This window comes from Kogia breviceps, chromosome 5, assembly GCF_026419965.1.
Source record: "Kogia breviceps isolate mKogBre1 chromosome 5, mKogBre1 haplotype 1, whole genome shotgun sequence".
Classification (NCBI taxonomy): Eukaryota; Metazoa; Chordata; class Mammalia; order Artiodactyla; family Physeteridae; genus Kogia; species Kogia breviceps.
Window position 1 is genome coordinate 122,493,350 of NC_081314.1, and position 12,255 is coordinate 122,505,604.

The 12,255-nt window shown below is 37.5% G+C and overlaps 1 protein-coding gene across 6 annotated transcripts in view; it reads left to right on the forward strand.

Annotated features, from left to right (window-relative positions):
* Nucleotides 1-254: 254 nt before the first annotated feature.
* The window catches only part of USP25 (ubiquitin specific peptidase 25), a 142,418-nt gene continuing 130,417 nt past the window's right edge, over nt 255-12,255 (forward strand). For 2 of the 6 annotated variants that reach the window (XM_067034938.1, XM_059065617.2), the window contains exon 1: nt 255-731. In XM_067034938.1, coding sequence (XP_066891039.1) covers nt 687-731 — 45 coding nt within the window. In that variant the 5' untranslated portion in view covers nt 255-686. The remainder of the gene's footprint in view (nt 732-12,255) is intronic. The other 4 variants (XM_067034940.1, XM_067034939.1, XM_059065616.2 and 1 more) reach the window with 3 other exon arrangements.

Consider the following 12,255-nt stretch of genomic DNA (forward strand, 5'->3'; position numbering starts at 1 on the left):
ATCGCGGAGCCAAGGGTAGGCGTCGCGCAACCTGCCGCAGGGGCGGCTCCGAGGCCCGGCCCGCGTGGCTCTCCCTCGCTCCACCCCCGGGAGCGCGGGTACGGGGGGCGGGGCTCCGGGGCGGCTCCGCCCCGCCCCGCCGCCCCGCGGGTCATAATGTAGGGTTAGGGCGGCCGGCGGGCGGGGCTCGGCGGGGGAGGAGCCGCCGGGCGGGGGCGGGGACGACGATTGGGGGAGGGGAGGGGAGGGGAGGAGGAGTCGCGGCGGGAGGAGGAGGACAGCGCCATTCCGGCCGCTCCCTCTGTCCCCTCTCCCTTCCCCGCAGTGGCCCGCGAGCCGCCAGCGAAGGAGCGCGCGCGTGACGCGTCCGGGCTTGCTCGCGCCCTCCCGCGCCGAGCGTCCGCCGCCCACTCATGGCTCGGGCCGCGGCCGACGAGCCGTGCTGAGGCGGGCCGCGCGGAGTCGTGGGGCCGCCACCGTGGCCCTCGCTGTCCGCGCCTCGCCGCCAGCCCGCGGTGCCCGCGCACGCCGGCCGCCATCGCCTTCGCGCCTGGCTGGCGGGGGCGCTGTCCTCCCCGGCCGTCCGCGCCGCTCCCTGGAGCTCGGCGGAGCGTGGCAGTCAGGGCCGGCGGACGCGCGAGGAGCCGGACGCCGCCGCCTGTGTCGCCGCCGGCGCTGCAGGGGCCATGACCGTGGAGCAGAACGTGCTGCAGCAGAGCGCGGCGCAGAAGGTGAGGCGAAGCCGCGAGCCGGCGCGGCCCGTCCCCGCTCCTCCTTCTGACGTGCAGCCCTCACCCGCCTCGGCCGGGACCTCCCCGGCCTCCCCCGCCGCCGCCCGGGCCTCCGCTTCCCCGGGCTTCCCCCTCGCTGCCCCCCCGCCCCTACCAGCTTTTGGGGCGTCGCTCCCAGTTCCGGGCTGCGTGTGGAAAGCGGGGTGTAGTTAGCTGGTTTCAGTCCACTTCCTTCTTGCCGATTGTTTTCCTGTAACAGACGGTGCCGGGTATTGGTTGAGCGCGACCTCGCATTCCTACACTCCTCTATATGGCTTCTTAATTAAACTTTATCTTCCTCTTCTTTTTTAAAAAAGGAGTAGCCGGTTGTCATCCCTTCTGAACCCAGTTTTTATTTACAAGGTAGGAGCATTCCAGGCCTGCTATTTTGCAAAAGGGTCTCCACCAGAATTGAATAGTCGGCCTGGCGGGACAGGTACATTAACCAGGTAGACTCTGTAAAAGTAGAGGATTTGGTTGGTTCCTTTTCCTTCCTCCCTCCCTTCCTCCCTTCCTTCCTTCCGTTTCATTTTCTTTTCTTTTTTTCTTTTTTGAATATAGAAACTGTCCCTTAAGGAAACCTTTCTGGTCCTGTTTATTCCAGGAATCCTTTGTCCCCTAAGTTTGACCTTGTTCCATCGTTCACCCTTTACTCTTGCCTCAGTCACACATTCAAATGGTCACTCACTTAAAAAAATCTGGGTTTGTGAAGCTTCAGATCTTTTACATTAAGTAATGAGAGATGCTACTTTTTTTCTAGATTTTGCTTTCAGAATCTCAAGTGCACTATCACGGCTTGCACCATATCCTGAAAAGTAGTTGGCTATGGCTTAATTTTTTGGGGTGGGGTGGTCATTGGTGTGAAAAGCATTTTGGGCAAAAGGAAAACATTGCTTTACTCGTCTTGGAATTATGGGGGTAACCAGCGTTCACAGAGAGCAGCTACCAAAAGTATATTCGATTTTTCTGGGAGAATAGTGAATGCCCCACCCTGTTGTAGTTTTGGCATTGTTATATCCTACCTGTGCTTGATTTTAGAATAAGGGCTGCTGTCCTGCTGACTGTGTATACACGCAACTTGCTAAGTTTTTGCTTTGAGATTATTTTTAGAATTTTATTATAGTACTTGAGGTAATTGAAGATGCTCAAGAATTTTGGAGAGCAAGGATAGTGCATTGTTAGTTTAGGAACTTTGGGAAAGTTGTCTTTGGAACTCTTGTGTGCTGTACTGATTTAGAAGACTATTGCAGACTGCAGTTTATTTACAGTGAAATAATTCTAGATTTAATAATGGGAGTTTAGAACAGTTTATCTCCTAATCCCCTCCATTCTGTTTGGAATACCTTAAACTTTAGTTTTTGATATTGAGTATGTGACAAAGTGTTAATACTTAGAGGAGGATCTTGTGGTCATATGTATACTAAGCAATATTTAATAGGTTTGGTGTCGCTTATGTTTGTAGTTCTCTTCAAAGTTGAATATTAAAGCCTATGTGTTTCAAAGTGGGAAATATAACTCATTTTTCACATCTCTTAAATTTGAACATTGGCAAGAAATTTGTGAGATTTTAAAATTGATTTTGGACTAAAGTACTTCTTTAGCATAAAATTAGGTAAGGCAGATCTGCCCAATTCAGAGGTTTATGCATAAAATTGTGAATCAAGAATCAAATTACTGAATGTGATCCTGGCCACCATGTCCAGTTTCCTAGATTACTGAGTCCCCTCCTTTAACAAAGGGAGTAGTTGTTAGTCTAAAATATTACCATTATGATGCTGTTTTTAGTGTGTGTCTGTCAGATCATCTCATTGAGACTGTGGACATTTTTTTAGAGCAATACAATTGCATTTATTTTTATACTTCCATCATGGTGTTTATGTATTATTTTTAAAAGAAACATGTAATGTGTTTGCTTTCTATATTAATATACTATTACTTTGTTACTCAGAACTATTTAAAAATATTCATATAGGTTCAAATACCTTAAACCATCCACTTAAAATGAATTGACGATTTAAATCCACCATGCTGGTAACTAGGAAGTAGACTTCAAGCTAGTAACTAGGAAATGAACTACTTTAGAAGAAACAAAAGTGAAACTCTTTGCTTTTAAATTAGAAACTTTATGAATTATTAGTGAAACGAGAAGTGTCTAGTGCATATTGCATAACCAAAATCTTAGCCTGTTTTCTGCTCTCCTTTAAAAAATTGTGTGTTGTATGCTCATGTATAATATTAGCTTTATATAAAGAGTCATATTTTGGTAGTTGGAACATTTTTCTATTTTTCAAGATTTTTTTTTCTTCCAGAAGGATGTATGATTTAAAAAAAAAAAAAGCACAACACTCATATGTCTTTTGTCACCTACAGAGTAGCTTGTCACAGGGTAACATAAGGCAAGGGCTGTCTTTTCCTCTGATGTGTTCTTTGCTTGATTGCTCAAGTTTAGCCATGGCAGGGAGTTATGAGATTAAGTGTAACTGCAGAGAGCTGTTTTTTTGAGGTTTAAGATGATACAGGTGAGGTGGAGTTGGCAGCAGATTAGCTACAGTTAAAATCTGTCATAATTTTGTTTTTGAACGTGTGTATTCAGCCTTTGTGCTTGATATTTACCTAAGTGCAGGATCCTTGCATCTCAGAAATTTGATTCATAGATTCAGGTCCCAAATAAGGATTTAAAAAAAAAAAACATCTATATTGGAGTATAATTGCTTCAAAATGCTGTGTTAGCTTCTGTTGTACAACAAAGTGAATCAGCCATATGCATACATATATTCCCATATCTCCTCCCTCCTGAGCCTCCCTCCCAGCCTCCCTATCCCACCCCTCTAGGTCCTCGCAAAGCACCAAGCTGATCTTCGTGTGCTATGCTGCTGAGTAGCATTGACATATATACGCTACCAAATAAGGATTCTTTAGGGCAGCAATATAGAAGCCTTCCTCCGAGGGACCAAATTAATTTGTAGAGTTAAGTGAGCTGGATACTATTTTCATTAAATGTATCCTCCTGAGTTGAATAAAATATAAGGTTCATAAGGGAAGGTATTTTGCCTATTTCGTTTCACCCTAGGGCTTAGAACAGCTCCTTGCGCATAGTAGGTTTCAGTAAATATTTGATGAGTGAGTGTTTTCTAAAAGGAATGCAAGCACAGGGGTTATTTTAGTTCCCTAACTGAATCTCAAGATTTAACATTATTGAGAAACAATGAAAGCTCCAAACTGTGGACAACTGTTAGAATATAGGCGGTGTAGTGAAAAGACTAGGGTGTGGGTTGATCTAAATCACCTTTCTATGACCTTGGGCAAGTCATTAAATGCCTCTGAATCTTCTTTTAAAGCCTTAAAGTTAGTATGATTAGACATGAGCAACTTTTTAAGATCTGAGTGTTTAGTGGAGCTAAGCATACATTTATTCAAGAAAGGGAGGATAAAAAAGAAATAGTAGAGGATGGAGGCAGAAGGAATCTTATGGATCAACAGTCAGCTTTCAGTTGGGGGGGTTAGGTGGGAAGGATGTCACAGATTAACCAAATTAAGAGTTAAAACGAAACTTGCAAAACAATACAAGCTGAATTCAGGGTAAATTTCTTAGTTAATATAATGTAGTATTTTCTAATTTAGTTATTATATCAAATTATAAAAATATAATACAGCATTTCAAGGGACAGTTAACATTATATAAATCACTCTAAACATTATATAAAATGGATATTCTTTAGTATGAAATACTTGGTTATCTTGGTATTAGCATAAGACTTGGTTTGCAGAGAGAAAGGGATCCAGCTGCTTATTCCCTTTTTACTCCTTTCTTTTCTCACCTAATTTTGATTTGTTATACTAACATTGTATCCAGCTGCCTTAATGAATTTTCATTAGTTCTAATATTCTGTTGATATTCTTCAATATTCTTTGTATGCAGGCCATATCATTTGCAAATAATTATCATCTGACCTCCTCTTTGTCAATCTTTACACCCCTTTACTCAAACTATTTTATTGTTTTAGCTAAGATTACAGAATACTACTAGGGTTAATACTAGTTTCTGTTATGTATTGTTTCATTGTAATATGAAATGTCCTTACAGTTATAAGTTTTTAAAATGCTTTTAAATCAGATTCACATGTTGACTCTTTATCATATGTCTTTTTTTTGCAACATCTGATGATATTTTATATGTCAATAAGAAGAATGATTGTAACAGAAGGAATATTTACCATGTACCATGTTAAGAAATTATGCTAAGAGTTTTATAACATTTTTCATTTAATCTTCCCAACCACTTTTTTAGGTGGAGACTTTTTTTTTTTTTTTACCTTCATGTCCCAGTTGAGGAAACAGTAATAGAGAAGTTAAGAACTAAAGCAACATTTCAAGCAACATTTCATTGTTAGTATATGTTAAGAGTGGGATTTAAACTCTGGGCCACACGACTCCGGGGCTTCTGCTGTTAACCATTAATCTGTATTGCTTTCTGGCAAAATCACATTCAGTCGTGATGCCTCCAAATTCAGTATACTAAATTTAAAAAAAAAATTAGAATCTTTGTTTTTAAATGAGATTGGTTACAAGGTTTGCTTTTATATGTATATAGGCTATTAAGTTTAGCTCATAAAAGCATTAGAAAGCTTTTTGTTTTTTTCCTACACTTTTGGAATTGTTTAGTGTAGCATTAGGTTAAACCATTCAAAATTTGTAGCTTTTAACTATTTTTGATCTTTCAGCCTAAGTACTTGTTACTTTGAAGTTTTGATGAATAGGACTATATTAGGCTGACCATTTTATTTAGAGCAAGTTTTAGTTACACTTTCCAAATTTTGACTAGTATCTTTAACATTTTTTCTTTCATTGTTTAAAAATATTTTTTGTTTTGCTTTTTTGGTTGCATTTTTTAAATTGTGGATTCTTAGTTTCAAAACAATTGAAACTGTGTTTAGAGAATATGATTTGTAATAGTTTTAGAAATTTATTAAGAATTTCTTACAACTAAGTACATGAGGTTTTAATGATCATATGAAAAGGATATGTATTTTTTGAGTTATAGAGTTCTATATTTATATATTAAATAAACACTTATAGTGTCATTTGAATATTCATGTTTTTTTCTTTATGTCTTAAATTCTGAGAGATATTGACGGCTCTACTTTTAATGTAATTTCATCAAATTATCTTCGTATTTCTAATGGATCTAATCCAAACTTGTGTTTTTGCTGGTCTTTTAGTAAGATTTCATCGTTTAAATATATAGTGATGACAAATTTAATCTTTTTATTGCCCTCTGACTTTCATTTGTTTAAAGAGCTTTTTCTGCTCTTTTAATTCTAAACGAATATATTTAAACATGTTTTTCTGTAAATAATTAATAGTTTTCTCTCCTTCCCTGTGCCCCCAATAAGATAAGACTGTTTAGCATATTTTTACTTATAGCATTCTTGATTTTGTTGGGATAATATGGAATTCTAATTTAAATGATATTAAAAATTTTTTACAATATACCTTATATCAAAAATATTACTTAATTGCGTTACATGTTATTAGCTAATAAGTTTTTTAAAAATAGATGTTTAGGTGTTTATTAAGGATGTTTTTCTGTGTAGTTTAATACTGTTTGATTTTTTTTTTTTTTTTTTTGGTAGATAAGTTGTTAACCCTCTGTATAAGCTTATAAGATTTCCTCTTTGGTTTTAGAATTCAGAAATTTCACACGTGTGTGTGTGTGTGCGTGTGTGTGTGTTTGTGTAATTTTAACCATCCTGGCGAGGTTTTTTGATCTGAAAACTTTAGTGTTCTTCTCAGGAAAAAGATATATATTTAAGAATTATTACTTCTACTTTATTCCTTTTTTCTTTCTCCTCTGAAACTGCATTATTTGAATATTAGATACCATTCATCTCTCTACCTTGCTTCAAATTTCATTTTATGATTTCTTTCCCTTTTTGCTCTATGTGCTAGGATAACTTTTTACTTTGTCTACATTATTATTTTTGTAATGCCAATTCTGTATTTACTCCCTCCACAGGTGGTCAGATACTTTTTTGTGGGTTTGTTTTAATAATGTATACACTAGCTGGTTCTGAAGTTTGTTTTAATAATGTATACACTAGCTGGTTCTGAAGTACACAGAATCGAATTAATCATAAATGTTGGATCATGATCAGCTATCTATGCAAATATGTTTTTATTTACTTATGAAATAGCATATTAATCTTTAATGATAAGCACACATTGAATGCACTAATTAAAACACAAGTGAGAACTTTGAAAGTAACCTATATCTAACCATATAGTTCCCTCATTGCATCCCTCTATTTTCATTTGAGATTGTAATCAGGTTGAATCCTGTCTTCATTCTCCCCTTGAGTTCCTTTTTATTGCCACTCTGAATTCCTGAAGGTATATATTTTTAATTTTAGTTGTTTTAACTTTGGAAACTTTTTTCACCTTGATATATAAATGAAATTCATCTATATAGTAATAAGAATTTTAAAGTTATGTTTGTAACATCTAGACCTTATACTGTCTGTACTTAATTTTTTGTACCTGGTGTGAGTAGGGATCCAATTTAATTTTTATTTTGTATATGATTTTTTGTTGTTGTTAATCTTACCTTATTGAAAAGTTAATGCTCTCCCCCACTGAACTGACATATCATCTCTGTCACATATAAAAGCTTTATGGAAAATGCTTTTTTTCACCCTCTGCTGTTTTGTTCCGTCATTCGTTTTGTGAATACCATCCTGTCTTCGTTGCTTTGGCTTCATAGTAATCTCTAGTACTGAAAAAATAAGTTTGCCCCTCTTCTTCCGAACTGTTATGGTACTTTATCTTCCTTAGAAAGTTTAGAATAATTTTACCAAGTTCTCTGAAAAACCCTGTTTGAGTTTTTTAGTAATTTTATTGAATCTGTATACCAATTTGGGATCATTAACATCTTTATGATACTGAGTCTTTTCTATCCATGAACAGGGTATACTTCTTTTTATTTAGGTCTTCTTTAATTTTTTTTTTTTAGTTTATAATTTTAACAGAATTCTTACACATTGTTTGTCCTATGTCGTTGATACTTTCTGATAACAATAATATGTGGTGCTTTAAAATGTTTGTTATTTGTTACTGGTGTGTATGAATGCAGCTGGCTTTTGTATAATCATCTTATATTTAGCCACCTTGCTAAACTTTATTCTAATACTTTCATAGATAATTTTGGAATTTCTACATAAAAGATCATATCATAAATAAATCATGACAGTTTTACTTATTTGCAATTTTTATGCCTATAATTTCATTTTTTCTTAAACTAGTAAGACATATGATAAATATTGATTAGAAGTGATGATAGTGGATGTTTTTGTTTTATTGCTGCTTTTATTTTTATGTTTTTAAATTTATTTATTTTTTCAGCTTCACCCCCCAACAAATGAACAAATGGTTTGGTTTATTTTCTTTCTTGTTTTTTACTCTTGTGGACTAAAACATGCCAATCTACTCTGGGACATTGATAGTATAAGATCACACCCTTAAATGTAATAATTTCTAAGCTAATGTCACCCTAGGAGACATTTGTAAACAGCTATCCAGAGTTTTCTTGCTACACCCTGATCTTGTCATAGTGAAACAGAGCAGGACCCTATGGTTCTTGCCCAGCCACCCCACCCCACCGCCACATCCTTAGCCTGCCTTTGTAAAAAATTAATTAATTTGTTTATTGGCTGTGTTGGCTCTTTGTTGCTGCGTGGGCTTTCTCTAGTTGTGGCGAGCGGTGCTACTCTTCGTTGTGGTGTGCAAGCTTCTCATTGGAGTGGCTTCTCCTGTTGCGGAGCACAGGTTCTACGTGCGTGGGCTTCGGTAGTTGCGGCATGTGGGCTCAATAGTTGTGGCTCGTGGGCTCTAGAGCGCAGGCTCAGTAGTTGTGGTGCACAGGCTTAGTTGCTCTGTGGCATGTGGGACCTTCCTGACCCAGGACTTGAATCTGTGTCCCCTGCATTGGCAGGCAGATTCTTAACCACTGCACCACCAAGGAAGTCCCAGCCTGCCTTTTGTCTGTGGAAAAACTTATTGATGACTTCATTTTAATCCTCATCCCTTATTTTCCCCATGATTTCTCCATCCAGTTTTAGTAATGTTTTATGGTATCTCCGTAAACTGCCTCACATCCCTCTTTATTGCTGCTTTTAAAGGACAGTTTGTTACTTTGTTACCTGATGTACTTCTAAAGTATTTCTCTTGGACAAATACATAAGAGTGAAGTTGTTGTAAGATATGGCTAAATGGTTATTCAAAGTGGTTGTACCATTGTACATTCCCATCAGCAATGTATGAGAGTTCCAGTTGGTCTATATCTTTGTTAACACTTGGTATTGTCAATTTTTATATTTTAGCCATTTTAATGAGTATGTAGTGGTACCTCATTGTGGTGTCAATATGTATTTCCCTAATGACTAATGGTTTTAGACATCTTTTCCTGTGCTTTTTGGCTATTTTTGGATGACTTTTAAGTATTGTTTCTTATATATTATTCAGTTTTACATTCTCACAGGATCAGCAATAACAAAAGCTACTTATTTTTCCAAGTCTGAAAATGGCAAAAAAGTTAAATGTTCCTAGAGGTAAAACACTTAGGAGCATGTACTGATATGCTTACAAAACAGAATGAAATTGCACAATTTTTCCTTCATTTTATATTTTTTAAAGTAATACCTCATAAAGAATGCTCACTACTGAGGAATGAATAGCCTTTTCTTCATGCCTCAGACTAACATTAATCTCTTTAATAATTAATAGCACACACAAGAATGATCTTTATGATGTGTACGTTTTCCCACAGGGTACAAAAATACTTTCACATTGTAGTTAGCTTGGAAGTTTGGAAAGATTTTGGGGGACCAATGATGGGGTGGGATGAACTGTGGACAGGTAAACAATTGAGCAGAAGAAGACTTTTCTTACGGTTTTTGGTCCATGTGAAAATAAGACAGAAGAATAGCTTGTTTTGAACTAGAAACTTATTATTTGTTGGGTTTTTGTTGGTGTTGTTCAGCCTGGAAGTGGCTCTGTTGGGGTGAGTGGCACTAGCTTTGAGGACAGGATTGGCTGCAGAGCTAAGAGCTAGGTCCTTAGTGAAGAGGAAAGATGTGGGGGAGGAGGGTAGAGAGAGGGACCAGGAATGAAGAATCATTAGGGGCCAGGACCTGATGCTGTGCTTGCACTAATGTGAGAACCAGCCATACACTTGCATATAACAAAAGTTTATGCATCATAATTTGAGCCAGAATACATGCAAAATCAAATGTCTCATTTCTTTGAAATGGAGCCTCAGAAACAAGCTTGTGCTGGAGGTGTGGGGCTTGCTGTATTTTCCACTGAGGCCTCTGAGCTGGTCTTGGTGTGTCAGAAAGAGGGCCCCTAAAGTCTTCCCATGAGGCCTTAGAGAAAGGCTTTGGGTCAGGACAGGGCCAAGGAGTGGGTTGAAAGGAAATTAGCAGCAGTCTACTGCCTCAGGTCTAAAATGTCCAGCTTTTGGAGGGAAGAAGGAGTTCTCTGCACAGGCCTCCCAGGGTCATGGAAACTCTTTGTGCCTGTTCTAGTTGTACCACACATATTCTCAGAACTGACTTCCGGGCTTCTTCCCCAGTGCAGCCTGGACTTCAAGTTGGTAATAAGCCTGCAGAACTAATAGAACTGATGATATTTCCATTTTTGCTTGTGGCATCAGAGAGAGGGCACCCAGTGTATGTGAGCATGTGAAGCTTTGGTGGGATAGAGAAGGAAGCATATGAGCATATGTAGTGGTTATTTATACTTATGGTTACACAAGAACTTAACCATTCTGGTGTTGATAACCTAATTGGTTATCTTTTTATATGTTTATGGTCCATTGAGGTTTTTTCTCCCTTTGAAATTCACATTTGTTTCTGTTTTTTTTTTTTTTTTCTTGGGGGGAAGATTGTTTTACCTTTTTTGATTTGAAGGAGTTCTTTATATACTACTTATTTTTTCCAACTTACATGTTCTGCAAATATCTTTTTCCGTTTATCAGTATGTCTTTTTACTCCCTTTATGTTGTTCTTTCATGAATAGGATTACATTTTGATTTAGTCTTAAATGTAATTAGTTTCCTTTATTTTGATCTTTCATACCTGTTTCATAAAGATATTCTCTTTTATTGCCGTGTAATCTTTTTCTTGTTTTGCTTTTGGTATTTAAGTCTTATTCCAATTGGATTTGAATTTTGCATGTCTAAGTAGGTGTTCAAGTTGATTTTTCTCATCTGGAGAACCAGCAGCTTTATTGAAAAGTTTCTCCTTCCCATTAATACTCCACTTGATGGCAGTATTTTTTTATCCTTGAGGTAGGACTGTTTTAAAGGAAGACAGGAAAGGAGGTTTCTGGAACTCTTTCTTGAACTAAAGTATTTTTATTATAGTTTTACTGAAGCTTGCATAAATATAAAATAGACATACATTTATTATGTTCTATTGTGTAGCTTTTATGCACTAAAACCAAAAACCAACTGTTAACTCAGATGTAACCAAAATTAAAAAACCAGAATAACAAGGTTAGCTTAATTTGACAGATGGTAGTGTTTTACAGAAGCTAACTTGGCATTTGCAGCTTCAGCCAAGGAAAGTAATATATGTATATCAGGATATTCTTGTAAAATATCTTTATTAGACATTCGGAGTAGATTTTATTGCTTCTGTCATCCACATTCCATCTGTGACCCTGGTACTTATTTGATAGCCTTTGTCTTAAGAGTAGTGTTCTCAGCCTTTTTGTTGTCAAATCTTCAGAGATGTGCCACCAAGTATGATCATAGTTTAAAACTTTTTTTTTTGCTATAGCTTAGTAAATGTATTGTAATTATTCTAGTATCTCTTAAGCAGAATGTTGAACTGAACAGGTTTTGTGGTTTAGAGTGGAATACACTTGCTGTGAATAAGAGGTAACAATTATAGCTTACTTTTAAGTTAGTGCCATATAAATATTATGTATTGGAACTTACCAGTATTTTGCCTGTGAACATGTCTTAGTGCCTGGATAATCAAGAGGGTGAGATACTACTGTGCAGGGTGATAACTCCTTTTGCAGATACCATGTGACAGTATTGTTGTACTGGAATAATAATTGTGTTGTAATTATTACCACTTCCTTTAGGAGTTGCTGAATTTTGTTATGGTGAAAGTTTTAAACCTTTTCAGGTATGCTGCCAAAAATATTTGATATTTGAACAAGTACTGCAAACACAAAGAAGTTGAGAATTGATGGGTAAGAAGACAGTAGCAAGTAGGCCTAGCAATGGGCAAGATTTTTGTAAGCTTGTCAGCTTTTGCTGTGTACTTTCAGTACATATATTTAAACTATTTACATTTGGGCAATACAGCATGATAAAATTTGGCTGTTAATACCATGTACTGTGTGTCTACTTAACTGTAGGAGTTTTTCAAGGTTTAGTCTTTGATTTTCTGCTTCTTTGCAAGCTTTGAGAGAT